Source organism: Mus caroli, unplaced genomic scaffold, assembly GCF_978045245.1.
Source record: "Mus caroli unplaced genomic scaffold, Mus_caroli_1 scaffold_15, whole genome shotgun sequence".
Taxonomy (NCBI): domain Eukaryota; kingdom Metazoa; phylum Chordata; class Mammalia; order Rodentia; family Muridae; genus Mus; species Mus caroli.
The window spans coordinates 67,895,149-67,922,520 of NW_028227270.1; the positions used below are offsets into that span (position 1 = coordinate 67,895,149).

Consider the following 27,372-nt stretch of genomic DNA (forward strand, 5'->3'; position numbering starts at 1 on the left):
GGCGCCCAGAGCCTGGCCTCCCCTAGTGTCACATCACCAAGCCCGCCCCACGTAAGAGCTCAGGCCGCGCCCTTCCTGGCCCGCCAGAAGTCACCCCCTAGAGCTGTCCCTGCCCCAGTCTTCCACGTGCAGCTCCGGAGGCCCGCGACGCCGAGCACTTCCGGCACGGAAGGCCTCCGTCGCGCCTCGGTGACGTATGTCCTGGCGCCGCCGCGCAGGAAGGCGGAAACGCCGAGTCGTTGGTTAGGCGCGCCACTAGCTTCACGGCGCGGGCTCTTCCGTGGCCGCCATGGCGTCGGAGCGGCCGCGGGAGCCGGACGGCGAGGTAAGGGGCGGGCTGCGGGTCTAGGCACACGCGCGGGGCCGCCGGGCCTGAGGTTCGGGGATGGGGGACTTGACCACCCTCTCACGGTTCGGCCAGCGAAATGAAACCAAAGAGGCCACCTACCGCCTCGGGCGCCTCGCGGCCGCGCCTGCCACGACCGCTAGATGGCGCGCCGGCCGTCCCAGAAATCCACTCTAAATTGGCCAAACGCGGAGATAAAAGTTGTCAGAATAACCCATACTCCGTAGTGCTCTGCGTTCCAAGGGCTCTTGGCTGTGGGATGATTTTTCTCTCAGAGGTTCCGTGTGGTTTACTAAGTACAGATGAAATATTTGGTGCTTTTTGTTGGGAAGTTAGATGGCAGTAAGTGTCAGCGGTGTGTTTTACACAACAACTTTGAGCGTCCTCAGGGTATAGTTTGGCGACACTAGGTCCAGGGTTCTTATATATCTCGTGTATAAAGATGGAAGAGGTAAAAATAGCTGTCTCCAAGTTTAAATCTTCAGAAGCGTTCCGAGTTGCGGTTCTTGTTATATAACAGTTGGGTTTTCCTTCGACTTTAATTCATTGTCCTTTTTTCACATGTAAGCTCCAGTAACCTCTTTTTTTGTTTTTTAATAATAATAAAAACATCAGGGAGATATTGTTGCCAAACACATTTTTGTCTTTGCACTGCACCTTTGTAATCACCACTTGGTGTATCAGAATGGCACACCTTTCTTTTGGTTTGTATTTGTCTGCATTTGGCGAATCTCAGGAGTGTTAAAGCCCATCCCCACCCTCTCTTCCTCAGGATAGCATCAAGTTGTCAGCTGATGTCAAACCTTTCGTCCCTAAGTTTGCTGGGCTCAACGTGGCGTGGTCAGAGTCCTCAGAGGCATGTGTCTTCCCAGGCTGTGCAGCCACCTACTATCCATTTGTACAGGAACCACCAGCGACTGAGTATGTATTTTCTCGATGCCTTGCCTCATGAAAAGGGTTTCTCTCCCGGAGGTAGTGATGATTAGAGCCTCACACACTGAAACATATATAACATCTTACAGAATGGCTTGCAGGTGGGGAAAGGAGGCTCTTCAACCAGCAAAGATTGGGCTCTGTAGCCTGACTGCATTCTGTGCAAAAACTTCATCCAGGAAGGGACCGGGACTACAGAACTTAGAAAGTACAGTTGCAGGGTTCATTTGTTTACAGTTGATACTGGTTCACACATGTAGGGACTGAGGATGCCCCTGAGCAGTACAGTACTTGCTGCTTTGCCATTTGTCAGGCCCTGGGCTTGACCTTCAGAACCACCAAAGCAAGACAGAACCAAACAAATTCACATTTGTATTGGGAAAAGAAACGGCAAGAAGGAAGGGTAAATGGGAAGAGGACAGATGAATGAAGGATCAGATAGATAACATGCCAGGCTGGACAACTTACTGAGACCTTGTCTCCAGTGACAGAGCTCCGTGGTGCAGCTCTTTCTGTCAAACACAAGGCCTCAGGGTCAATCCCCAGTCTACTGAATAATTACCAAGGTGCCCATCTTTTACGGCTCCTGGCCTCCGTGGTGTGCAGGATCCTCTTTGTACTCTGGCCTTCCCGGCGGCACAGTGCAGGATGTGATGAAGGGGTTGAAAGGGCAGGACTGGAGGAAGACTGCAGGCTGTAGTGCAACTCCTCAGCCAAGGGAATGGCCTTTCGGCTGTTGTATCTAGGTTGCTGAGACACTGTCAGGTACTAGACCAGCAGTCGGCTGCAAACCTGTTGGAGCATGCCCTTGCTGTGCTGCCATGGCATCTGAACTTTTTACTTCAGATTACCTTTTCTGTGGTGCCGTAGGAGGAAGCCACGGCCTTGTGCGTTTTATGAATGCTATCTACTGTTGAACTCTGTTACCCTGGCCCTAGTTCATTCGTTCAAGTCTATCAGTAACCGGGCAGTTTTGGCCCACGCCTTTAATCCCAGCACTTCGCAGGCAGAGGCAGGCAGATTTCTGAGTTCGAGGCCAGCCTGGTCAACAGAGTGAGTTCCAGGACAGCCAGGGCTACATAGAGAAACCCTGTCTCGAAAAACAACAACAACAAAAAAGTCAGCGGTATTCTTTGCAGGAAGAAAAAAAGAGGTCCTGTTTGGATGGATGGATGGATGGATGGATGGTGTGCATGCACATGTCAGGGGATATGTGTGGTAAATGTACATGTGTGCACTTGCATGTACAAGTCTGAGGCAGAAGTTGAATCTTTCCTCAATTGTCCTTTTATTCTTTGAGAACCAGTCTCACTGAAGCTCAATTCCTCAGTCAGCGAGATTGGCAGGCCAGTGACCTTCAAGGACCTGTGCTCCCCCTCTGGTTGGAGTCCCAGAGCGCACTACCGTGCACTGCTTATCACACTGGCTCTGGAGCCCAAACTTAGGACCTTGCGCTTATGTGCCAGGCAGGCGCTTTACTAACAGAGCCAGCTCTCTAGCCCTCATTTGGTTGTTGATAGGGGAGTTTCCAGTGCGAAAGTAAGTGATTCTTAAAAGAAAATATTAAAAAGTTTAAATTAGCGTCTTAAAAATAATTAATGTTCTTGATTTGTGTTATGAAATCTACAACTGAAATGTACACTTTTTAGACAGAAAATGTATCCCGAAGACATGGCTTTCGGAGCCCCCACCTTCCCAGCACAGTACGTGTCTTCTGAGATAGCGCTGCATCCTTTTGCCTATCCCACTTACGCCCTAGAGTCCGCACAGAGTGTTTGCTCAGTGCCAACCTTGCAGTACGACTACAGCCAAGCACGGTGTCACCCAGGCTTTCGGACAGCAAAGCCCCGGCATGAGCACGCGTGCCCTCCTCCTCAGGAAGCAAAAGGTGTATTTAAGGTGAGGAAGTGCTGCTGCGGGTTGCGGCTCCTCGTGTTAGTCATTTTGTTGTTCCCAGTGTCAGAAGTCAGTGTGTCCTCTGATATCTAAGTACTGCTTACCTTTTGGTGATAGCCTTTTTACAAATGGTTTGGTCTATCCTTTTCTTAAATGTTTGAATTGTGAATACTTACTGGTTTGCTGTGTTAAAGTTTCATTATCAGTGTTTTGTTTGTTTGATGACTTATTTATTTCATGTATTTGAGTACACTGTCGCTGTCTTCAGACACATCAGAAGAGGGCATCAGATCCCATTACAGATGGTTGTGAGCCACCATGTGGTTGCTAGGAATTGAACTTAGGATGTCTGGAAGAGCAGTCAGTGCTTTTAACCTCTGAGCCATCTCTCCAGCCCCAGTGGTAGTTTTCCTGTTTCATAGTTTTGTGTGTGTGTGTTTTCTAAATCTCTCCTGCAGAAAAAACCCTCTGATGAGAGAAGAGCATTCGAAGAGCAAAAGTCAAGCAACAGAAGGGCTGACAGTGCGGTGCCCTGTGAGACGAGACCAGCCAGGGGGTCCAGTCACCTGTCCTCTCGAACTGAGAGCAGTTGGAAATCTGGTAAAGCCGACAAATTCTGGTATAATGGCAGTCTGTCCCACCTTCCCGAATCAGTACCAGTCCCATGGGCATATACTCATCATGACTGCTCCAAGAAATATGCCTGGAACCTGGCCTAGCTGAAGCCATCAGACCTGGGGTGGGTTGTTAGAGTGTGGTGTGTGTTGCACTGTATAGGCAGAGGTTCCTTAGCCTGTTAGGACCATCACACAGCATGCAGGTGGTAACTTCAAGCTTCACAACCGTAGTCTTTGTACCGCGTGTGTCCATGCTCATTCCTGGACATGCCTCTTCATTCTGAGGGGACACTGGAAGTAGCACAAAAGTTTAAGTATAGTTAAAGTTCCATGCTGAATGAACCCCGACCTGGGCACTCTGACCCCCGGAGTCTACACATCCATCTACCGGCTTAAAACTTTCTGTTCCACCTGCCTGAAAGCTAGGAGTCTACCTGGCACCTATGTTGTTTTTAGTTTCGAGACCAGGCCTTACTATAGAGACCAGACTGGCCTTGGATTTTTGGGCCTCCGACCTCAGCCTCCTAACTTCCGGGATTGTGGACATATGTAGCATTATGCTTAGGAAAAGGTATTTCTGAGATCTCTTACGCCCTCGAGTCTTTATAGAGCATTTACTGAGCTGTGTTCCCAGCTGCATCTGCTCTTCTGTAAATTATTTCCTAGTACTGCTTGATCACAGAAAGAACTATTTCTTTCCTTTTTTAATTAGTTGTTTTTACTTTCCGTGCATTGGTATTTTTCCTGCATGCGTATGTGTTGAAGGTGTCAGATATCCTGGAGTTGGAGGTAGTGGTGAACTGCCATGTGGGTGCTGGGAATCCAAACCGGGTCCTCCGTAAGAGCAGCCAAGCTGTCTCCACCTCTCCAGCCCCACATCTAGCTCTACGATGATATACAGCTTTTGCTCTTTTCGGTTGTTGCTGTTGTTGGTTTTGTTTCGAGACAGGGTCTCGCTGTGCTGCTCTTGCAGTCCTGGAACTCACTTTGTAGACCCGGCCAGCCTTGAGCTCACAGAGATTTTCTGCTTCTGCCTCCTAAATGGATAAAACGTGTGTGCCAGTACACCCAGCTTACAGCTTTGTGTGTGTGTATTTAACTGGCTCTATGACTTAAATGTGTAATTCTATCACTTGGTTTAAGAAATGTTTCTATTCTCATCTACTCTGCTCATGACCCACCTGGCACATGAAAGTGGAAATTGCAGTGTTAGGTGTCCCAGCTTTGGCCTTGGAACTCTATGAGAGGCTTCATGGTACTGCTGTCACTTCACTATCCATGGCTTGAAGTTTGGGAAAGAGGCTGAGGTCGGCCACCTCCATCCACTTTGCTCTTGCAGATGGAAAGGGGGAGTTAATTACTCACAGATTTCCAATGACTCCCCTGAAGTTTGCCTAGCTCAGAAGTGATTAAGGTGGCCAGCTGTGCAGTCAGGCTTGGCTGGTTTCACCAGCTTTAGTGTTATTCTGGTGGATACCTGCTGTCATCTGTATCCAGTGCTGCTACAGTGCACAGGAGGAGCGAGCTTGTGTTAACCCTGGTTTCTCTGAAGTTCATGTTTAAGTGCTAATGAACAAGGCACATCCTGACAGTATCCCAATGTTTCATTTTGTAATTACAGATAGTTGTCACAAGCGACCCGACCGCAAGTCCAGAATCCTTGGGAAGAGTGCATCTACCTCTAAACCCGAATTTGAGTTTAGTAGGTTAGACTTTCCTGAACTGCAGAGTCCAAAGAACAGTAACATGCCAGAGACACAGAAGCCGCCCAGGTGGGGGCCTCTTGGCCCTGCTGCCAGTAACATGTCTCTCCTAGGAGACGTCGGCAAGCCCGTCGCAGATATGGTAGAGGTGAGTAGAGGGGCCTGTCTGTGTTTTTGCTGTCTGCACTCAAAGGTGTTGTATCACTTCAGATGCTTGATGTGTAAAAACCTACTGTGGTCCATGAAGATCAGCCACACTGCTAGGGAAAAGGTACTGGGGAAAGGCCTTGGCTTTCGGCCAGCCAGCCTGATGGTAGCAGTGGTGCCATCTAGTGCTGCTGCCTTCTAAAGGACCATCTGATGTGCTTCTTCTAAACCTAGCAGCTCAAAGGTTAGGGGAGTGAGTGCCTTAGAAGGAAGAGGTTCTGAGTTCCACTTAAAGCACCCTTTCTAGTACTGCAGTCTCCCAGCATTCAAAGAGACAGTAACCTTTTGTTGTCCACTGACCTCCAAACAAGCGCTTGCAAAGGTGGCCCTTGCAAGCCACCACCCCCAATCACAAAGAAGTAAATATGTTGCATTTGAAAAGCAAAATAGTAATATTTAAATCTTATGCTTTTTACTTACATCTCTGTCAGGTTTTTTGTTTGTTTGTTTGTTTTTTGTTTTTTTAATAAAGATTTATTATTCTACATAAGTATACTGTAGCTGACTTCAGACACACCAGAAGAGGGCCTCAGATCTCATTATGGGTGGTTGCTGGGATTTGAACTCAGGACCTTCAAAAGAGCAGTCAGTGCTCTTACCTGCTGAGCCATCTCACCAGCCCCTTCCATCTCTGTCTTAATGCACTATTAACAGTGGATTTAGCAGAGGTCACTGCAGTAGTCTGTTACAGTCCACCAAATTAAACTTTTTTCCCCAAGACTGACTCATGATTCTAGAGAATGAAAAGTGTTGGGTTATTTTGTTAGTTACTTAGCTATGACTAAGATACCTGACATAGACAGGGAGGGAAGATAGCTGTCTCCTGGTTTCAGAGGGTACAGGGCACCATAATGGGAAGGAAGGCGTGGTAGGATATATGGTGGCTTGTTCACGTTGTGTGGACAGAAAACTGCACATCTTAATTGAAAGCAAGTGTAACCTTCAGAAAGGGTGACCTCCTTTCAACATTTAGTTTTCATGTTGTAAAGGCTTCACAGTCTCCTCAGACAGTCCCACCACAGTGTTCAAACACAGACCCCTCTGGATGGCATTTCAGATCCCAACCATAAGCCAAGTCCCTAAAATGACATGTGGCAGATTCCTACCCAAGAGAGAGAAGGGTACCAGACAGCATGGGAGCAGAGGGAAGGATAAAGCCGTGCACCCATTCCTGTTCCCCTTTCTCAGAAGGGGTTTCCTCTTCCTGTTTTTGGCATTCTTTTAAGCACCTACAGAGATTTCAAGGCCTCCGGTGGCTGATACATGAGAAGATAGGCCATTCTGTTGCATTTCCTATGCTTGGACCCTAATTGTATCATCACACAGTGTTGTCAGATGTGTGCACAGTGCAGCAGATTACTGGCTGCATCAAAGTCATAGTCCAAGTCACAGTTCACCTAGTAGATGTGTGGCTGTCTCCAGGGCCTCTGCTGAATTCCGTAGTGGCTGTGCCATGCTTCTGTAAGCACCTCGAAGTAGCGCAGGGTACTGGGCCGCCTGGGACAGTAGCAGGAAGGGACTGACCTCTATGTCAAGGTCACCTGTATGTAGTGCTACATATCCAAGCATGGAGCGAAGTTCTTCTTCTCTTTTTTAATTAATTTATTTATTATTCTACATAAGTACACAGTAGCTGTTTTCAGACACACTAGAAGAGGGCATCAGATCTCATTATGGGTGGTTGTGAGCCACCATATGGTTGCTGGGATTTCAACTCAGGACCTTACCCCCAGAGCCATCTCACTAGCCGCTGAAGTTCTTCTCTTAATGGAAGAAGATTTACACAGATCTTGAGTTAAAATGAGAGCCTTTTAGTTTTTAAAAAACAAAACATATATATATATATATACACACACACATACATATACATATGTATATATACATATATATATATATATATATTTTTTTTTAAGTAATTATCAAGGCTAGAGAGATAGTTCAGTGGTTACAGAGGTCCTGAGTTCAATTCCCAGCAGCCACATGGTGGCTTGTAGCCATCTATAATGAGATCTCCTGCCTTCTTCTGGCCTTCAGGCATACATGCAGGCAGGACACTGTATACACAATAAATTCATAGATCTGAAAAAATCTTTTAAAAAGTAATTGAAATACCATGAAGCACTGTGCTGGCATCTGATTTTTTTTTTTGGGGGGGGGGGGGGTCCGAGACAGGGTTTCTCTGTAGCCCTGGCTGTTCTGGAACTCACTTTGTAGACCAGGCTGGCCTTGAACTCAGAAATCCACCTGCCTCTGCCTCCTGAGTGCTGGGATTAAAGGTGTGCGCTAGCACGCCCGGCTGGCATCTGATTTTTTTAAGGGTTTATTTTGTAGTGTGTATGTGTGTTTGTGTGTGCATGTGAGTGAGCAGAATGGTGCATATGGAGTACAGATGCGTCAGATCCCCAGGAGTTGGCAGTACACGTAGTTGTGAGCCACCTGTGTGGGTGCTGGAAACCAAACTCAGGTTTTTTGCAGTTGCTGTACGTAATTTTAACTGCTGAGCCATCTCTTCAGCTGTTCATTTGGTTGGTTTTAAAAGACTACAGCACAGTGTGGGAGCTGTGGGGCTGGCTCAGAGGGTAAAGGTTTGCCAGGCCAGAGTGAGGACCTTAGCTGGAATGCCCCAAACCAGTGAAAAGGCCAGACACACCTATGTCTGTAACCCCAGGGCTCTCGGGATGATGGGAGGTAGACACAAAGAATCACCTAATGTTTGGCCGGCCGGCCTGGGGTGGGTTCCCAGTGGTGAGCAAGGAACCCTATCTCAAAGATGTTGCAGGATGCAGGACAGGAACCCAGTCCTGAGGTGGTCCTCTGACCTCTCCACACATGCACAGTGCCTAGCCTCAGCAGCACATAAATGAGATGTTTTAAAATTCTTCTAAAATGATGATAGCACGCAGTAGAAGAGGGTCCCCTCAATTAGGGAGTATGTGGTTATGTTCTTAATATTTAAAATCCTTCAAAGCTTTCTTCCATTAATTATTTTTTGACAACAGCCGTTGCTTTTGGATCTATCCTGTTGCTAGCTATAGTTCATTTAAACTGTCTTGAATAAGTCGTTTGTAGTTTTCATTGGTCTTTGAGAGCTTGACAGTTATTTCTATGGGAAGCACAAGTGTTTTACTTTGGTGCGTGTGGCTCAGGATAAGCACAGGTGCTGACAAGATCTAGGCCGAAGCTCGTGTGCTGAGTTACTTCTGCAATTCTATGCTGTGCTTTAGCAATTGTAATGTAGGTTCCTGAACATACTGAAATAATAAAATGACAAGCAGATAAATCTGTAAAGTATATGAACCTATAAAATTAAAAATAATTTAAGGGCTGGAGCAATGGCTCAGTGTGATTTAGAGCACTGGCTGTTCTTTGAGAGGACCTGGGTTCAGTTCCCATCACCTACATGGCATCTCACAGTCATCTGTAACTCCAGTTCTAAGAAATCCAGAGCCTTTTCTTGGCTTCTTGGGCACTAGGCATGCAGATAGTTCACAGGCATACACATATTACACATACACATAAATTTTTTTTTAATATTTATTTTACGTGTATGAGTATACTATCTTCATGCTCACCAGAGGAGGGCATTGGAGCCCATTACAGATGGTTGTGAGCCATCATGTGGTTGCTGGGAATTGAACTCAGGACCTCTAGAACAGCAGTCAGTGCTCTTAACCGCTGAGCCATCTCTCCAGCCCCTCACATCTATTATCTGCTTAGGAGTACAAATTAAGCGTCTCCATTTGCTTGCGCTGGTCTTGCAGTCACTCTTGGGTGTGTTTGGGTGTCCCTGCATTCTGCACCACGCACCATTACTGGTCCCGGTCAGGAGATGATGAACCTGCGACATGGGAGGGCCCATGCATTTCTTGACTTTGTGGCTGTTGCATTTTGACTTGATGGATTCTTTTGTATTAGTCTACTTACTGCTGATGAGGGCATCGAGTTCCTTGGGGCAAGTTTGATCTTGTTTCTTCTTTGCACATAACTGCTTAACTACCCACAACTAACAACAACCAACCAAAAACCCAGCAACAACCTATCATACCTCTCAGGGCCCTAGCATTTATATACCCTCTGAAAAGTCTCCAGAATTCCAAACATCACACAATCACAGAAACTATCTGCAGCTTGCAAAATTACATGCCCGCCAAAGCATGTGACAGCTGCTGTGGATACTCTGAAGCAGCCACCCCGGGAGTAAAACACAGACACATTCCCATAATACTTCTGTGTTTTTTTTTAAAGAAACCAAACTTCTCACTACAACTACTGCCCTGAAAAGCTGTATATGGGGCGTGCGGGTGTATATTTGTTTATTTGATTTTTCACACTTGTATGTGTGAGAGTATTTGTGGGCAAACACCACTACATGCAACACTTGCACACTGAACCATCTTCCGCCTCTGCTGTTGATGGTATATGAAAGTCCCATGTTAAAGTAGTGTGATCCAATTATTGGAACCTATATGAAAATAATATACAGTGCTTATAGGCAGAGAAGTTGAAAGGTACTATCTAAGCTGTAAGACGGTAGATGGGTTGGTTTTGTTTTGTTTTTTCCACTCTAGGGGAAAAGTATGCTGGTATAAAATAGTTAACTTTTTCTGTTGTGTACTTAGATATTTATTTATTTTTAAAGATTTATTTTATTTATTTATTTTATGTATATGAGTACACTGTAGCTGTACAGATGGTTGTGAGCCAACATGTGGTTGCTGGGAATTGAACTCAGGACCTCTGCTCGCTCTGGCCCTGCTTGCTCTGGCCCAAAGATTTATTTTTTATTATATGTAAGTACACTATTGCTGTCTTCAGACACACCAGAAGAGGGCATCAGATCTCATTACAGATGGTTGTGAGCCACCATGTGGTTCCTGGGATTTGAACTCAGGACCTTTGGAAGAGCAGTCAGTGCTCTTAACTGCTGAGCCATCTCTCCAGACCCCTAGATTTTTTTTTTTTCCTAATTAAATGGTTCCTTTCTGTTTGAAATAGGAAGCAATAACAGTTGGACTGAGTTCTGTGTACTTTTTAAAATTAGACTGTTTTAGAGCAGTTTTAGGGTCACTGCAAATTGAGAGGTAGGGATAGAGCTTTTCTCATATGGTGCCTACCCTATCCATCCCTAGCTTCCATGGCAGCCCACCCTGGTTGTGTGTTACAGTCATACAATTCCCTGGGCATGCCTCTTCCCCCTGGCATTCCTAATTGACACCTGTGTCACTCCAGGTGGACTGACAGAATGGTAGGTGTCCATCATTATGTCCTGAAAAGGAGAGTGGCTGCTGTGAAGCTCCGTGTTTAACCTGTGCTCTCTCCAGCACCTGCAGCCTCTCTGCTCATCTGTCTTCTGGAACACTGTAGAGTTGGAGTCCGTGCTCTGTATCGGCTTTCTCTTGCTGATATGCACTGGTCTGTGTTTTCTCGTTTGCCAGCTGGGTTGTAGGCTGTTACCTTTTGCCACAGTGGCCTCATGTGGAACCTCCCTGGTAGTGAGTGAGTGAGAGTCCTGCCACTCTGCATCCCCACACCAGACTGTCACTCTTGTATAATTTGGCCATTCTAAAATGTGTACAGTACCGTGTTGTTTTAAATGGCTTTTCCCTAATGATATCTGATGGCTTCCTTTTAGGGCAAAATGGTGAAGAGCGATCACACTGACGGAGCTGTGACCAGTAATGCCACTACCAGTTCTCCTTCATGTACCCAAGGTGAGAGCGACCACAAAATGCTGTTTGCTGAGCACATTTAACACCAGTGTGCTACAATATTGTTTGTTTTGGAGCTGCCTTTAAGATAGTTTTGAAACAGTAGCATCAGTGTTGTATGGGATATAGGAGCCCATCCAGACCCATGAGAGGCCTGGTAAATGAGAAGCCCTGTTCCAAATGCATGCCAGAGGCCCAGAGCATCACTATAGTTAAGTGATAACTTGATATTTGTATTATTCACATTTAGACCAAGTTTTAAAACAAATACTACTTTATGGCCAGGCCTATAACCCCAGCATTTGGGAGTCTGAGGCAAGAGAATTGCCACAAGCTTAAGGCTAGCCTGGTCTATATATTGTATAGTGAGATTCTATCTCGTAAGACAGATACTCCACTTAAAAATTAGTAAGTGAATTGCATCTTAAGCAGTTTATTTTTATAGAAAAACCTTTTCCCTAATTAAAAGACTGTTCTAGAGCAGCCTGGGCTTATAAGTACTTTGTAGCTGTGCGATCTGGTCTGTCATTTAAACCTCCACTGCTACTGCCTTGCACCCGGAGTGTGAAGAATGAGAGTGACTGCTGGGCTTCTCTCTCTCCTGCTAGAAAATGGCTGTAACCTGGTGTTCTTTCAGGAGCCCCAGGAAGCCAGGTATTAAGAAAGCATTGAGGGAATTCTATTTCTGAGGTGGTTACAGAAGCTTTTCCTAGCAAAAAGTCCAAGCCATTCCTTGGTGCATGGGCTCTGTGTTCTTGTGTTTAGTATGGTGTTCCCCAGGGCAGTTCTTCATTGCCAAGTCTGTCTCAGTAGCTCTGTAGTGTGGGACAAGCGGCTGACAGGCACAATCATCCCTGACTTGATGGGCGGCCTTTTGTTTGGTCTACTGTGCAGCTTCATGGGGATCTGAGGAGTAACTTTAGTGTGCTCACACTGTGTTGTAATGAAGTAAGTTGCCAGTCACTGTGACAGCAAAAGTCTACAGATCCTTGACTTCTGCTGTTAACACAGAGCAGGGTTAGTAGACTCAACGTGGATCTTTGCTTTTTAATCCTGTGTTTGCCACATGGATATTTCGTTGGTTGTTGTTTTACAGAAATGTATTTGCCTACCCATCTTTGTCTTTCAAATTAAGAAATTTAGGCAAATAATTAACTTGAGAATTGAAGGGAGCCTGGCGGTGGTGGCGCACGCCTTTAATCCCAGCACTCGGGAGGCAGAGGCAGGTGAATTTCTGAGTTCGAGACCAGCCTGGTCTACAAAGTGAGTTCCAGGACAGCCAGAGCTATACAGAGAAACCCTGTCTCGAAAAACAAAACAAAACAAAAAAAAACCCAAACAAACAAAAAAAAGAATTGAAGGGAAAGTTACTGAGCATGCATTCTTCTAGAACAAAAATGAGTGGAGTCAATACTGTAGCTCTGAGGGATTGTCAGACAGTCAGTGATACTGTAGCTCTGAGGGAGTGTCAGACAGTCAGTGATACTGTAGCTCTGAGGGAGTGTCAGACAGTCAGTGATACTGTAGCTCTGAGGGAGTGTCAGACTGTTGGGGGCCGGCCAGCAGCCCGCAACATGAACAGTTCCACTGAGATGGCAGCTCCGAGCTGAAAAGAGAGGAAGCTAGACAGGGAGGGAGAAGAAACGAGGCCAAGACAAGATCATCCTGTTTAAAGCCCAATTTTACTAGTTCCGACATCCAGTTATAAAGGAAGGGGGAGGGAACCCGATATCCCCCCCAAATAACTCGGGGTCCAGTAGCAGGGTGAACATGTGTGTGGCTCCAAGCAGCAAAGCAGCATGGTCCAGCAGTAGGCGTGGCAGGACGAATGAGCAGGAAGCTCCACCCCTGAGCCAACAGGTTCCAGGCTGGGGTGGCTACATCAGACAGTCAGTGATACTGTAGCTCTGAGGGAGTGTTAGACAGTCAGTGATACTGTAGCTCTGAGGGAGTGTTAGACAGTCAGTAGATACTGTAGCTCTGGGATAGTGTTAGACAGTCAGTAGATACTGTAGCTCTGGGATAGTGTTAGACAGTCAGTGGATAGTGTAGTTCTAGGGGTGTTCTAGACAGCTTGTCTTCCAAGATGGTATTCTAGATACTCTCTTTTTTTTTTGTTTGGTTTGGTTTATCAAGACAAGGTTACTTTTTGTAGCCTTGGGTTTTCTGAACTAACTCTGTAGACCAGACTGGCCTGAAACTCATAGAGATCCACCTGCCTCCATATCCCAAGTGCTGAGATTAAAGGCATGCACCGCTACCACCACCACCACCTGGTGTGGTAAATATTTAATCTCAGTGGGGGGTTTCTACCCTGTTCTTGGTTAGGCAATTCCCAGCCCCAATGCTCCTAGAGATAAGGCTCAGACTCAAAATATATTTACAAATACCCTGGCTATATAGCTAGGTTCTTACCTGACTAGAATCATAAGATAACCTTTTTTTTTAGCCTCCATTCTGCCACGTTGGCTGGTTCCCTGTGCTCAGGTTCCATGCATCTCTCCCCTCACATCTTCTCAGGCCGGTTTCCCACCTGGCTCTGTCCCAGAATTCTTTCTCCTCCCAGATGTCCCACTTTGATTTCCTGCCTAAGCCATGGGCCATAGGGTTTTTAAGTGACAGGTGATGTATTTATACAGTACACAAGATGTTCCCTCTACAACCGCCACCCAGCTGATATAGTCATTTTTGTTGTGCTGTGAGTAATTAAATGATTATTACATGAAGTGCATGTTTGAGTAATCAAGGAACTCTGGCTTACTGTTGAAATTGTTCAGTAATTATGATTATCTTTAAGCAGAGTTGTCTTGGACACCAATGGGTTATATTGTTCGGCAGACAGTGTCTTCAGATTCAGCAGCAGCCACTGAAAATGTGACTTCCATAATAAACCTAAAGAAGACCACTTCATCAGCTGCTGCTAAGAATGTTAGTGTGACATCTGAGGCTTTATCTTCAGATCCTTCCTACAACAGAGAAAAGCGTGTTCATCCTGCTCCAAAGGTATGCCTCAAGGATCCTAGATCAAGGATGGGGTCTGGGGTAGTGGCAAAAACTGTAATTCAGCACTTGGCAGGCTCATACAAGGATTGTAAATCCAAGGCTATCCTGGGCCACAGAGTGAATCCTTGTCTCAAAATAAAGGCAATTATATGGTTGAATGTCATGGGTTGGGGAAAGAATGTACAGTTAGTGCTTAATGGTGACAGACTTGAGAAAGTAGAGTTCCCTGGTAACATTTATGGAATGTATATAGATGTAATGCCACTGACATATACACTTAATCATGTTAAGGGAATGGTAGTGAATGGTACATGTAGTGTTTCACGGTAGGAAAGAGGGACAGCTGCGAGGCATGCGTCCATGGTGACTGTATGGGTCTGCTGTAGCCCACTGGGCACCGTCCTTCCTGAGTCTGCGCCATCTCCTGAATGCTGCAGTCTACCCAATACCAACCAGCCTGAGTGTTTTGTACTTGAGCCTTGACAAAAGGATGGCATGTTAGTCAGGAAATGAGAGAGCTCTTCTATGTGAGGAGAGGAGGTGTCTTAAAAGACTGCCGCTGGGCTGAGTGGTGATACTTCTGTTTCCTGAGAGACAGAGAACATCTTCATCCCTTGTACGCTGCCACAGCAGGACTCCAGCTCCTGAATGCTTTGAAGAAAAGATGCTTCTCCAAGTTTCTGCTCTGATACGTATTTGATGCATCTTTTTCCTTCAGGTTTTTCAGTTGCACTTAAATAACTATATGTACTAATGTAACAGTAGTAAAATAATTGAATTGTAGGTTTGATCACATGATACTACTTTTAGTTTACCTGTTGCAAGACAGGATTTCAGAGTAGATTGTTTCCTCCTTGTTTTGTCTTGAGGTGGGGGTCACACATGGCAGTTCAGGGTGGCCTGGAACTCATATCAGTCCTTTTTTTTTTTTTTCCTTCTCTAGTGACTGAGTACAGGTGGCAGAGGAGCCTTCTGTCTGGTGATTGTTTGTAGCTCCAGGTTGTCATTCAAACCAGTTTCCTAAAACATGGTGAGGGAGCTGTGTCCTGTAAATTTACAGGTTTTGGGGGGGGGTGTTTTTTTATATTAAGCTTCTCTCTCTCTCTCTCTCTCTCGGAAGGTTTGCTTTGTCTCAGAGTTTGGGGGTGCATCATGGCAGGACAGGCATGGTGACAGGATGGATAAGTGACTGGTCATGTGTGCTCAGTGACAACACACAGGAGTGAATCTGTTTCAGAATACTTCAAACAGTTGCTTCCTACATCATTGTACACCCCTGTAATCCTACACTTAGGAGGCAGAGGCATGTAGATCTCTGTGAGCTCGAGGACAGCCTGGTCTACAGAGTGAGTTCCAGGACAGCCAAGGCTACAGCAAGACCCTGCCTCGAAAGAGAGAGAGAAAGAAAGAAAGAAACAAACCAAACAAAAAGTATTTTAGAAAACTTGTAATAAAAGTTAAACACCATGCTTGGCCAACATGACAGCTGATACAGCCCCAGCTCTCGGGAGGCAGAACCAGTGGCATAAATGCCTGGTCCAGGTCCGTGTGGCCAGAGGCCTAGTGGGGCATTTTGCATCCTATGGCTGGGACAGCTCTGCTTTGAATGATGCACTTTCTTCTCCGTTAGGAAGTCTTCTGTGCAAATGGCAAGTGTTACTGTGAGAGTCTAGGCATCTGAATGCTCTTCATACCTCTCTGAATTCTTTTCAATTTCACTTATTTTTTTGTTTGGTCTTGGGAATGAACCTGGGCCCAGGCCCTTGTCTGTAGTTCTTCATTTCCACCCTGTAGAGAAGCTGCATTTGTAGATTATTGTATACCATGCTGCAGGCTTCAAAGAAAAAAAAACAAGTTAAGAAAAGATTTTGTTGGTTTTCAAAGTGTACTGGCTGGCACAAGCTGGAGTTACCACAGAGAAAGGAGCCTCCCTTGAGGAAATGCCTCCATGAGATCCAGCTGAAAGGCATTTTCTCAATTAGTGATCAAGGGTGGGAGAGCCCAGCCCATTGTGGGTGATGCCCTCCCTGGGCTGGTAGTCCTGGTTTCTATAAGAAAGCAAGCTGAGCAAGCCAGGGAAAGCAAGCCAGTAAGTAACATCCCTCCATGGCCTCTGCATCAGCTCCTGCTTCCTGACCTGCTTGAGTTCCAGTCCTGACTTCCTTTGGTGATGAACAGCAATGTGGAAGTGTAAGCCGAATAAACCCTTTCCTCCCCAACTTGCTTCTTGGTCATGATGTTTGTGCAGGAATAGAAACCCTGACTAAGACAAACTGGTACCAGCATAGTCGGGTATTCCTGTGATAACCTGACCATGTCTGGGGAGGACTGTGGAAGGACTTTGGAACTTTGAACTAGAAGATCCATTGGGATGTTAAGAGCTCTGTGTGATGTTGTGTAGAAGCTTGGAAGAGAATGTTGAGAACAGGCAGAAGATGAAGGGCTGACTTGTGAAATTTCAGAGGGAAGATTAAAGACTCTTTTCAGGGCCATTGCTTTGATTGTGAAGATTCTTCGGTTTTAGTTAGCTGTCCCGGTGTCCGGTCTCTGCAGTCTCCGGCCCGCGGCAACAAGAACGACTCAAACACCAAGTTGGGTTCACGCAACGGCTTCTTTACTTGTGGCTTTTTCCCCTTACAGCTCTCTTCCCCAGCAGCTTCTTCTTAGGGCAAGGGCTAAAACACTCCCACTACAACAGCTTCTCTTACTCTACTTCTACTCACAGCAAGGGCTAAAACTACTCTCTTCACTAACTCTCGCCAACTCACCTCCTTCTAGCTCCACCCCACCTCATCCAATCAGAATTCACACACGCTCCGGTCCAGCCTGGCAGGCAGCCCACGCATGCAGCCTCACTGTGCATGCTCGGGCAAGGCAGAAAACAAGTGGGTTTCACCCGCACCTGCTTCCCGCAATTAGCTGGGGCTGAAAATTCAGCTGTGATTAACAAGACACCAGAACTACTAAAGTGAACCCTTTGCATTACTGGGACTACTCATGCTAGTTAGCTGGAACTAAGAGGAGACAGCATTGGGCTGGTGAGATGGCTCAGTGGGTAAGAGCACTCGACTGCTCTTCCAAAGGTCAGGAGTTCAAATCCCAGCAACCACATGGTGGCTCACAACCATCCGTAACAAGATCTGACTCCCTCTTCTGTAAGTACACTGAAGACAGCTACAGTGTACTTACATATAATAAATAAATAAATCTTTAAAAAAAAAAAAAAAGAGGAGACAGCATCACTGAGGTGAAATCTTCTGGGAAGTGTTTTCTGAGAGCACAGAGAGGCTGTGTTCCAGAGATAGCCAAGGTTGTATCTCATGCTGCAACTGGACTTGGAAATGTGTAAGAGTCACCCAGGTGGTACTGGTTTTGAAGGCTGAAGGGCAGCTGAGGCTCAGCACTGTGAGAGGCCATGGAAGGCCATTTGTGAAGGTGGGGCCTCAATAGCAATTGATGGCCCAGGACTGAAGGGGTCATGCAAAGGAGTTGAGAGCCTGTGAGAGGCTATTGGTGAAGCCTAGTTGCAGTGGAAGACATCAGTGTTTTGGAGTTGCCAGTACCATGAGATGACCACCAAGAGCAGCAGCAGCATGGAGTACAGGCAGCTGGAGCCTAGAAGACAAGGTGTGTGCTACAAAGGGCAGAGCTGGAGAAGTGACCCAAGCCTCTGGAGGAGCCCAGAAGATCCTGAGTGGATCCCAGATATTGGACAGTTTGAGTTTGATTTTGCTTTTGATTGTGACTGTGCCCTGATATTTTTCTCTCTTGAAGGAAAAAAGTATTTTACTGGAGCCCACAGTTAAGAGACTTTGAGTTGTAAAAAGACTTTGAATTTCAAAAGAGATTGGATATTTTAAAGGGATTGAAATTTTTTGTTGTTGTTGTTTTTTGGTTTTTTGGTTTTGGTTTTTCAAGACAGGGTTTCTCTGTATAGCCCTGACTGTCCTGAAACTCACTTTGTAGACCAGGCTGGCCTCGAACTCAGAAATCCGCCTGCCTCTGCCTCCTGAGTGCTGGGATTAAAGGTATGTGCCACCACGCCCGGCAGGGGTTGAAATTTTAATATTTTAATAAATATTTGAAATTTTAAAATTTTTCATATTTGTAAAGACTGTGGGACTTTTAAAGTTATTTAGATCTTGGGGGTGAATAAAAAAGTAAAGGCTTAATAGTGGTGTGTGTGTGTGTGTGTGTGTGTGTGTGTGTGTGTGAAGTTGACCAGGTGTGTGTGTGGGGGGTTGTGAATAAAAAAGTAAAGGCTTAATAGTGGTGTGTGTGTGTGAAGTTGACCAGGGGTCAGTTATACTGGCTGGTTTTGTGTGTCAACTTGACACAAGCTGGAGTTATTACAGAGAAAGGAACCTCCCTTGAGGAAAGGCCTCCATGAGATCCAGCTGTAAGGCATTTTCTCAATTAGTGATCAAGGGGAAAGGGCACACTGTGGGTGGTGCTGTCCCTGGGCTGGTAGTCTTGGTTCTATAAAAAAGGAAGCTGAGCAAGGCAGGGGAAGCAAGCCAGTAAGGTGATGCCAGATGTTGTGCGGAAATAAACACCTTAAGTCACTGAGTTTAAGTTTATGTTTGCATCCTCCCTCCGTTGGGGTCGGAGAATCAGCCCAGGTCTGGCACATGCACTGCCATCAAGTCACAACCCAGACCTTTATATAATTAAACAAGCAAGCCATAATTGGCATTTTTACAATGCTTTTTTTTTTTTTTGGTTTTTCGAGACAGGGTTTCTCTGTATAGCCCTGGCTGTCCTGGAACTCACTTTGTAGACCAGGCTGGCCTCGAACTCAGAAATCCGCCTGCCTCTGCCTCCCGAGTGCTGGGATTAAAGGCGTGCGCCACCACGCCCGGCTACAATGCTTTAAAAGCTGAACTTTCTATAACTACCAAGCATTTTACTCCTGACGGGAACTCTGCTAGGATAGAGCAGTTCCGTAAAGCATCCTAGTGCTGATAGAGTTCAGGTGATAGGAAAAGGATGAAAAGATGCACTTGTGCAGACACAGACCACAGCGTATTCGTCAGCACTCCCAGAGAAAGTCCAGAAAGTCATCAGATAGGTGGAGGAGTACCCTATAAATGAGCTGGGTCGGACAGAACGACCAGTCCATGCAGACGTAGTAAGTAAGAGCCCAAGGCCAGGGCATGGCAGCCTCAGGCGAGAGCAGCAGGGGTAGGAGCCTGTGGAAGTGGTGGTCAGCCCAGCAGGTCAGGGTGGGATTTGCTCAGAGGCTCCTGGAGTCTGATGCCCATGTAAATGACAGGAATCTGCCTTGTGCTGGCAAGTACAGCACACATGACTGTGAGCAGCTCCCTGACAGTCTGACCCTCTGAAGGTGCTCAACTCAGTCATTCCAGGCCCAGAGTCTCCAGAAAAGCCATGCACTTGCTGTTTTAATTTTGTTCTGACACAGGTCAGAGAGTCTATTAAATACTGTAATATCCCACAGTTTTTCCTTTCCTTTTTTTTTTTTTTTTTATGTACATGAGTTTTGTATCTGTATGTACACCTGCATGCCAGAAAGAAGGATCAGATCCCATTACAGATGGCTGTGAGCCATCATGGTTGCTGAGAATTGAACTCAGGGCCTCTGGAAGAGCAGCTAATATTGAGCCAGCCCCTTTCTTTGTGTTTTTATCTAGGCCAAAGCATCACAAGGAGGTGAACTTGAACAAAACGAAAGCTCCAAAAAGAATAAGAAAAAGAAAGAGAAGTCTAAACCGAGTTATGAAGTCCTGACGGTTCAGGAGCCGCCGAGGATTGAAGTACGTATATTTATTTTTGAGCTTTATGTGGTAAAAGTGAGGGGCTTTCTTAGACACGGAAGATCTGTGATGCCCTCTTTAGCAACCTTTTCATGCTGACCAAGAGTGTAGCCGTCCCCCAGCATGGTAGGGCAAGCCTGTGCTCTCAGCAGTTGGGAGGCAGAGGCAGGAGGATTAGGACATGAAAGTCAGCCTTAGCTCCACACAGTTTTGAAGATAGAATATAGCCAGCAGAATGAGCACACAGTCCTCCCCTCTCCTCCTGTTGTGTGGGCTCTGGGTAAGCTCATGAGCAGGAGGACACCAGAGAGAACTGGCTGTAGTTTAGCAGCCGCTGTTCCGTGCTGTTCATCCCCCCTCCCCCCCGCCTCCCCACCCTCCCAGTTCTCTGCACTGTGTCCATCCCTTTTCAGTGTCCGCCTTCGCAGGGCCCCCTTTTCTTGTCACGTATCCTATGAAAGTCTTTACTATTAAAGACAAGTATAAAACTCCATAGGTTTCTTATAGACCCCAGGCAGGGGAATCCCATGTAATAACGTCCAGAAATATTCATTCTTATCCTAAGATTCCTATACTCATGTTCACATACACTAAAGAGCCAGTCTGGGTTTTGACTGTTCTTCACACTGGCCTGTTTGTATTTTTCACACTTCCATACCAGACTTGGGACCCTTGCTGTTTGTATAGGCACAAGATATACCAGGAAACTTGCCCAGGACATTCCCACAGAACTGGAACGGTCATTCCCAAGGAGTCTTGGAACATTCCAGAATAGCAGTTAGGGATAGGGCAAAGTGTTGTGCCTCTGCCTTTTAATTTCCATGTGACTTTGCTGCAAGATACCCAAAATGCTGACAGAATCCCAGCAAAATGATGTAAAGTAATTTTAAATGATTTTACAGTTTTTAGCAGGCTTATTGCCTTTGTCTGTCTGTCTGTCACTCTGTCTGGCATAAACCCCAGAGTATTTACATCTGCTGGTTGTAGCTTTCAGGGTTTCTCTGTTGAAAAACATGAGTCTTTTAAAGGACAAGACTTTTGATAAACTAATAATGGTGGGTTCTGGGAACTCCTGCAGGACCTAGGTCCTGGGCAGCAATTCTTCTCTATCTGGACAAGAGTGTTAGAACTGTGATCATAAAGTGTGTTCCAAGAGTTAAAGCCGAAACTTCCATGGTAGCATTTTGAAGATTGTCTTAGTCAGGGTTTCTATTCCTGCACAAACATGACCAGGAAGCAAGTTGGGGGCCGGGCGTGGTGGTGCACGCCTTTAATCCCAGTACTCGGGAGGCAGAGGCAGGAGGATTTCTGAGTTCGAGGCCAGCCTGGTCTACAAAGTGAGTTTCAGGGCTATACTGAGAAACCCTGTCTCGAAAAACCAAAAAAAAAAAAAAAAGAAGCAGCAGCAGCAGCAAGTTGGGGAAGAAAGGGTTTATTCAGCTTACACTTCCATACTGCTGTTCATCACCAAAGGAAGTCAGGACTGGAACTCAAGCAGGTCAGAAAGCAGGAGCTGATGCAGAGGCCATGGAGGGATATTCTTTACTGGCTTGCTTCCCCTGGCTTGCTCAGCTTGCTTTCTTATAGAACCCAAGACTCCCAGCCCAGAGATGGTCCCACCCACAAGGGGCCTTTCCCTCTTGATCACTAATTGAGAAAATGCCTTACAGCTGGATCTCATGGAGGCATTTCCTCAACTGAAGCACCTTTTTCTGTGATAACTCCAGCCTGTATCAAGTTGACACAAAACTAGCCCATACAAATCACCTCTGAGAATTTTTGTGGATCTTGTAGAAAGGTGTGAGTCAGGGGAAGCCCTGTGCAGCTGCTTTACCCATGTGGGAAGCTGACCGTGTGCCTTCTTTCCTCAGGATGCAGAGGAATTCCCCAACCTGTCAGTTGCGTCGGAAAGAAAACACAGAGGGCAATCACCGAAGCTTCACAGTAAACAGCAGACGCAGGTCAGTTTAAGATTACAACCACCATTGCTTTTGGTGTAACTGTCTGTCCTGGTACACAAACTAGAGAGAATCTGCTCTCCAATGTCTTTGCCTAGGGATTTCTTTTGCTGTGTTGTTCATCTAGGGAGAACAGCTGAGTCCCTATTAAGCTGAAGCAATTTGACCCTTTTGTCATTAGACCTAGTAACTGCAGTTGCTATCAGGAGGGAACAGACTGCCTAGAACTGAAGAGTGGTGCGAGCACTTTCCCACCCAGCCCAGGCAGCACTGAGCCAAGGAGGCTGTAGCTATAACCAGAAAAACATGTAGTTTAGGGTTTTTATTTAGGTAGGGGGAGGGGGTTGGGGTTGTTTGTTTGAGATAGGTCTCGCACTAGAGCTCAGGTGGCCTTGAAATTGAAATAGTCCTTTTGCCTCAGCCTCTTAGTGGTTGGGGTTACAGGGGAATGCCTCTATTCCCATCTTCAAAGACTTCTATAGCCAAAGATTTCTTGTAAAATTTGATGTCTTACCTGTCAGTATATGATGTTAATGCACAGTGGAGATGTAGATAGAAATGGAAAGGAATAACCAACCACAGTAATGAGGGCAGATAACGTGAGTTTTCAATGACTTGATTTAATAAAAACAAAACCAGAAAAAATAAAAGTATTTTAATCTGTTCATTTTATTTTTTTATTTTTGGAAAATGTAAATCTTGGTGTAAAAAATACAGTATTAGGAGTAAACTTGTAAATCTGCTTTGTAGAATGAATTTAAAACTAGTGGGAAGAAGAGCCAGCTCCCAGTGCAGCTGGACCTGGGGGGCATGCTGGCCGCACTGGAAAAGCAGCAGCAGCAGCACGCCTCGCACGCCAAGCCATCCTCCAGACCCGTCGTGTTCTCAGGTGGGCACCTGTCACCTCAGCAAGGGCTCAGACCTGCTCCCCAGAGGCCACTCTCTCCCAGGTCCATTAGAAAGCAGAACAGTCTCTTCTGCAGGATGGCAGGGTGCAGAGAAGCAGAGGCTACTCGCCCCACAGAGAAACAAACTCAGATGAGTCGGTAGGGAGTTCTAAGCCAGCTGGGACAACATGCTGAGAGTCTTGTCTCAAAAAAAAAAAAAATCTCAAATCTATTTAAATATGGCCTATAATGATTAATAACCGAGTTCCAGAATGGCCAGGGCTATATGGAGAAACCCTATCTTGGAAAACCCGAACAAAAAGAATGAAGAACCATCTTATTTAAAGCTAAAAGGTGTCCCCATTTATCCTGCTGTGGGGTCTAGGGCTGGAGCTCATTTGGTCAGGCTGGAAGGGCAAGTGCTCCTACTGGCTGGCCATTTGCCGGCCCACTTAACCCTGATACAATGTCGAGACTCTGTGACAGAAAATCTCCTTGCAAGGTGCTATTTTCTCAGGGTCTTCACTGTATTCTTCCTGCGTGGATCTCCCTTGTGTGGGTTGATGGGGGAGAGATGGACATAGCATGGTGTGGAGCAGTGGCTGAGAGCTTTACATCCTATTCCACGGGCAGTAGGCAGAAAGAGAGACACTGGATCTGCCGTGGGCTTTTGAAACCTCGGGCCCACCCCAGTGACATGTTCTTCAGAAAGGCCACACCTCCTAATCCTTCCTAAACAGTTTTCTTTAGCTGGGACTAAACATTCAAATATGTAAGTCTGTAGGAGCCTTTCTCATTCAAACAACCAAAGATACCACTCTTGACAGGGTATAGTCAGTGCACATGGCCTCTCCTGTGCCAGCTCTGTGGATGTGCAAGTAGATCATGTGTTCTGCATGGTGGCCAGAAGAGGGGGTTGCATATTCTCCATCACTCTGTCCTGTGCACTCCTTTTGAATCAGGGTTTCTCTCAGAACCTGGGGCTCTTTCCTTCTCAGCTAGGCTGGAAATGACCAAGCCTCAGTCATCACCTCTCTGATCCCGTAGAGCTGTGATTACAGGGTGCCTGGCTTGGTACACGGGTGCTAGGATCCTCGTGACTACAGAGCAAGCATTCAAATGATGCACTAAGCTTCCAGCCCCTTTGGTTTGTTGCTGTGAAGTTTATATAAGTTCAACTTTTTTCAACTGTACAATTTAGAGGTCCAGATGAGGGATGGATTCAGTGGTGCCATTAGGTGCCAGACAAGCAAGCAGGTCTAGCCACATGTCTGCTCCTAACAGTGTATGAGAACAAGGCTCTGTAGATGCCAGCTGCTGTGTTGTAGAATGAGGAGCAGCCTAGAAGTAGTATCGCCTGTCTGGACAAGTTGTGTAAGTGACTCGGGGATTGCATGTGAGAGGTTGGACGGACAAAACACTAGTTATTTTAACACGACACTCCATAAGGGAGTGGCCAAGACATGCTTAGACAAATTCTAAGAGTTCTTGGAACAAGGTAGTGGGCACATGCAGGGTTTGTTGGTTATCATTCCTTTTTCTTTGATATTTTAGAAATCATATAATCACCTGTGGTAATCAAGGGAACTGACAGGAGCAGGGAGGGGCAGGAAAAGGGAATGGTGAGGAGAAGGATGTTCAACCTATGAGAGAGCCCTGTTCAAAGGCTTTAAACGTGAAGGGGTAGAGTACAGAGTGACCAGTGATTGCCGTGAAACAGCACTGTGCTAGGAAGTGGGGTAGAGTGGGAAAGTTAAACTCCGGTGTTCAGTACTTACTACAGTTATTGATTGGAGGAATCAACTGCCCATAGCAGGATTCAGAGCATGTTTTTGTCCAGAAAAACTCAAGAATCAACTAGAAGCAGGACTTGAATTTTGTAAGAGCCATGTAATATACGTAGACAAACAATGTTACTAAGAAAGCAGTAATCAACTTGTACAGAGGCAGTACCAACTGAGTGTGTCGTGATAAACAGTTCCCAGGAGCCACTGGTAGTAAACACAAGACCAACCACCTCAAAATAGCCCAAATCAAGCAGTGTGGTCCTTGAAGTTTTAGGCTGTACGAAGACACAGTCTTTTTGACTGTGGCCAGAGGACAGACCTTCCCAAAGTGTTTGCAAGCAAAGATTAAATACCATTTGGAATGCATGCCTCTGAGAAGGTGGTCTGACAAAGGTCAGTAAGGTTGTGGATCAGAGAGTGCATGGGAGACCCCTCCAGACCCTCGGCCTGCGCTGAGCCGGCCAGGGCATCCAGGCAGGGACCGAGTGGCACCCCCTGTGTTGCAGTCGGAGCAGTGCCAGTCCTGTCCAAGGATGCCTCCTCCAGTGAGAGGGGACGCCGCTCCAGTCAGATGAAGACCCCACACAACCCCCTGGACTCCAGTGCCCCCCTGATGAAGAAGGGGAAACAGAGGGAGATACCTAAGGCCAAGAAGCCCACCTCACTGAAGAAGGTATGTGGACTTTCCATGGAAGCAAGACACTGGAAGACTGATGGACTCTGCCTATTTGCCTGCCACTCTCAGCCCTTTTGTCTTTTCAGTTGTTCTGGGGAATGAAGCAAGGGCATTTCTTATTCCACCACTGAGCTAGAGCCCAAGCCCACGCCTTTGACTGTTAAGGATCACATTGCAGACCAACACTGCACCAATTGTCAGGGGTTCCTGTGAATGGTCCCTTTCCCTCACACCAAGATACCCAGCATGGGGCAGTACAGACACCCAGCGTGGGGCAGTTGCATTCTCCTTCACATACAATGCTGCTTCCTGGCGCTCTGCCAGTGACTGAAAGTTTCTCTGCATACCTCCTGTTCACCAGTTGGCCCTATGGTGTATGCTCTGTGTTTGTTTAAATGTCTGTGGTGGGTGACTCTTGTTCCACACATTTGGCCTCTGAGTCTTGTGTTTCCAGAGAGAACTGTGTGTTGCTCATGTCAGATGTGGTGTGGAGCAAGCCACCCAGAGGCATGACTGAACTTAGGCACTTCTCGGGCAGAAGAGCTTATCTTTTAGGTGCAGGTAGGTAGGGTATTTTAATTGTTTTGTTTTGTTCTGTTCTGGTTTGATGTTTTGGTTCGCTTTGTTTTTTTTAAAGATAATTTTGAAAGAACGGCAAGAGAGGATGCAGCAGCGACTCCAAGAAAGTGCTGTGAGCCTGACGGTGGCCAGTGATGACTCACAGGATGTGGAGGGTGGCGCCAGTAACCAAACCCCCAGTCAGGACAACCCCACAGGTACCAGTCCTCTGAGTGAGAGAGAGAGTGTGTGTGTGTGTGTGTGTGTGTGTGTGTGCGTGCGTGCGCGCACACGCACCTGAAATAATCTTTGAGATGAGAACTACTGTGAGAATGGTGAGCTGTGGTAGAAACTGTGGGAACTCTGCCAACCCCATATGGACCTTATGGTAAAATGCAAGTCAGCATGGCGCCTGGAGGATGTGGTTTCCACAGTCTAGCATTATAGGACAGAGGAGCGAGCCCCTTCCCGAGGTTTGGTGTTGGAGTGGATGGTGGGATTTCCAACCATAAGGCTATTTACCAAGTGTGTCATGAAAATTAATGTGTATGGGTTTTTCAGAAGACTTTCTATGGAGTTGCGTGTTCAGAGAATATGCATAGTGCAAATGTATATAGCTGAAGGACTTCAGCATGAGCAAACAGCTCAGTGACCCTCCCGCAGAGGCACTGACTGCCCTAGCATGGTACCAACCATAGGACTGTGGCCTTGTCCAAGTGCCACTGTGGTGTGTGCCACAATGACTCCGCCTCCTTTTGGGGCCTGTGGACAGTTCTCTGTTTTCGGTATTCTATAGTATTGGGCTGCGTAAGTGTGCCCAGTGTGGAAGGCCAGCTGGGTAGCTAGGAGACAGTGTGGTTGGTGCCTCTAGGAAAACACGAGTACTTCTTAGAACATGTGGGCTGTTGCAGCTCCTCCCACATGTCTCCAAGTGTTCTGCCATCAGAGTCAGGTGTGGATAAGCCTTATCAGTGTTCCCACCCTGTCCCAGGGTCATGTGCTTGCCACAACAGAACAGAGGGAATCCCGTCCCTTGTGATGTTACCTTGCTTTCTGGTGTTCTGTGGAGGTAACTGGTTGGAGATGCCGAGCTCTTACTGACTCCAGCTGGTACGTTACACATGGCCACAGTCCAGCACTCACATGTGTTTGTGTTGGTTGTTTGCATTTGGTTTTCTGTGTTGCTTTGGTTTTTGTTGAGATTGTAGTTTTTGCTGAGGTTGCTAGCTTTAAACTGACCATAGCCTAGGCCTTCCCTGAGCCTAGCCACGGCAGTCCTCCTGCCTCAACCTCCTGTGTGCTGCTAACCAAAGGGG

The 27,372-nt window shown here is 46.4% G+C and overlaps 1 protein-coding gene across 2 annotated transcripts in view; it reads left to right on the plus strand.

Annotated features, from left to right (window-relative positions):
* Positions 1-193: 193 nt before the first annotated feature.
* The window catches only part of Secisbp2 (SECIS binding protein 2), a 33,593-nt gene continuing 6,414 nt past the window's right edge, over positions 194-27,372 (plus strand). Inside the window, exons 1-12 of one of the 2 annotated variants that reach the window (XM_021180740.3) lie at positions 194-325; positions 1,119-1,267; positions 2,929-3,178; positions 3,634-3,775; positions 5,414-5,643; positions 11,335-11,413; positions 14,211-14,413; positions 20,068-20,190; positions 22,062-22,151; positions 22,899-23,037; positions 25,329-25,495; positions 26,136-26,274. In XM_021180740.3, the coding sequence (XP_021036399.1) occupies positions 290-325; positions 1,119-1,267; positions 2,929-3,178; positions 3,634-3,775; positions 5,414-5,643; positions 11,335-11,413; positions 14,211-14,413; positions 20,068-20,190; positions 22,062-22,151; positions 22,899-23,037; positions 25,329-25,495; positions 26,136-26,274 (1,747 nt within the window). In that variant the 5' untranslated portion in view covers positions 194-289. Of the gene's footprint in view, positions 326-420; positions 547-1,118; positions 1,268-2,928; positions 3,179-3,633; positions 3,776-5,413; positions 5,644-11,334; positions 11,414-14,210; positions 14,414-20,067; positions 20,191-22,061; positions 22,152-22,898; positions 23,038-25,328; positions 25,496-26,135; positions 26,275-27,372 lie in introns of those variants that run through there. The other variant, XM_085831081.1, reaches the window with a different exon arrangement.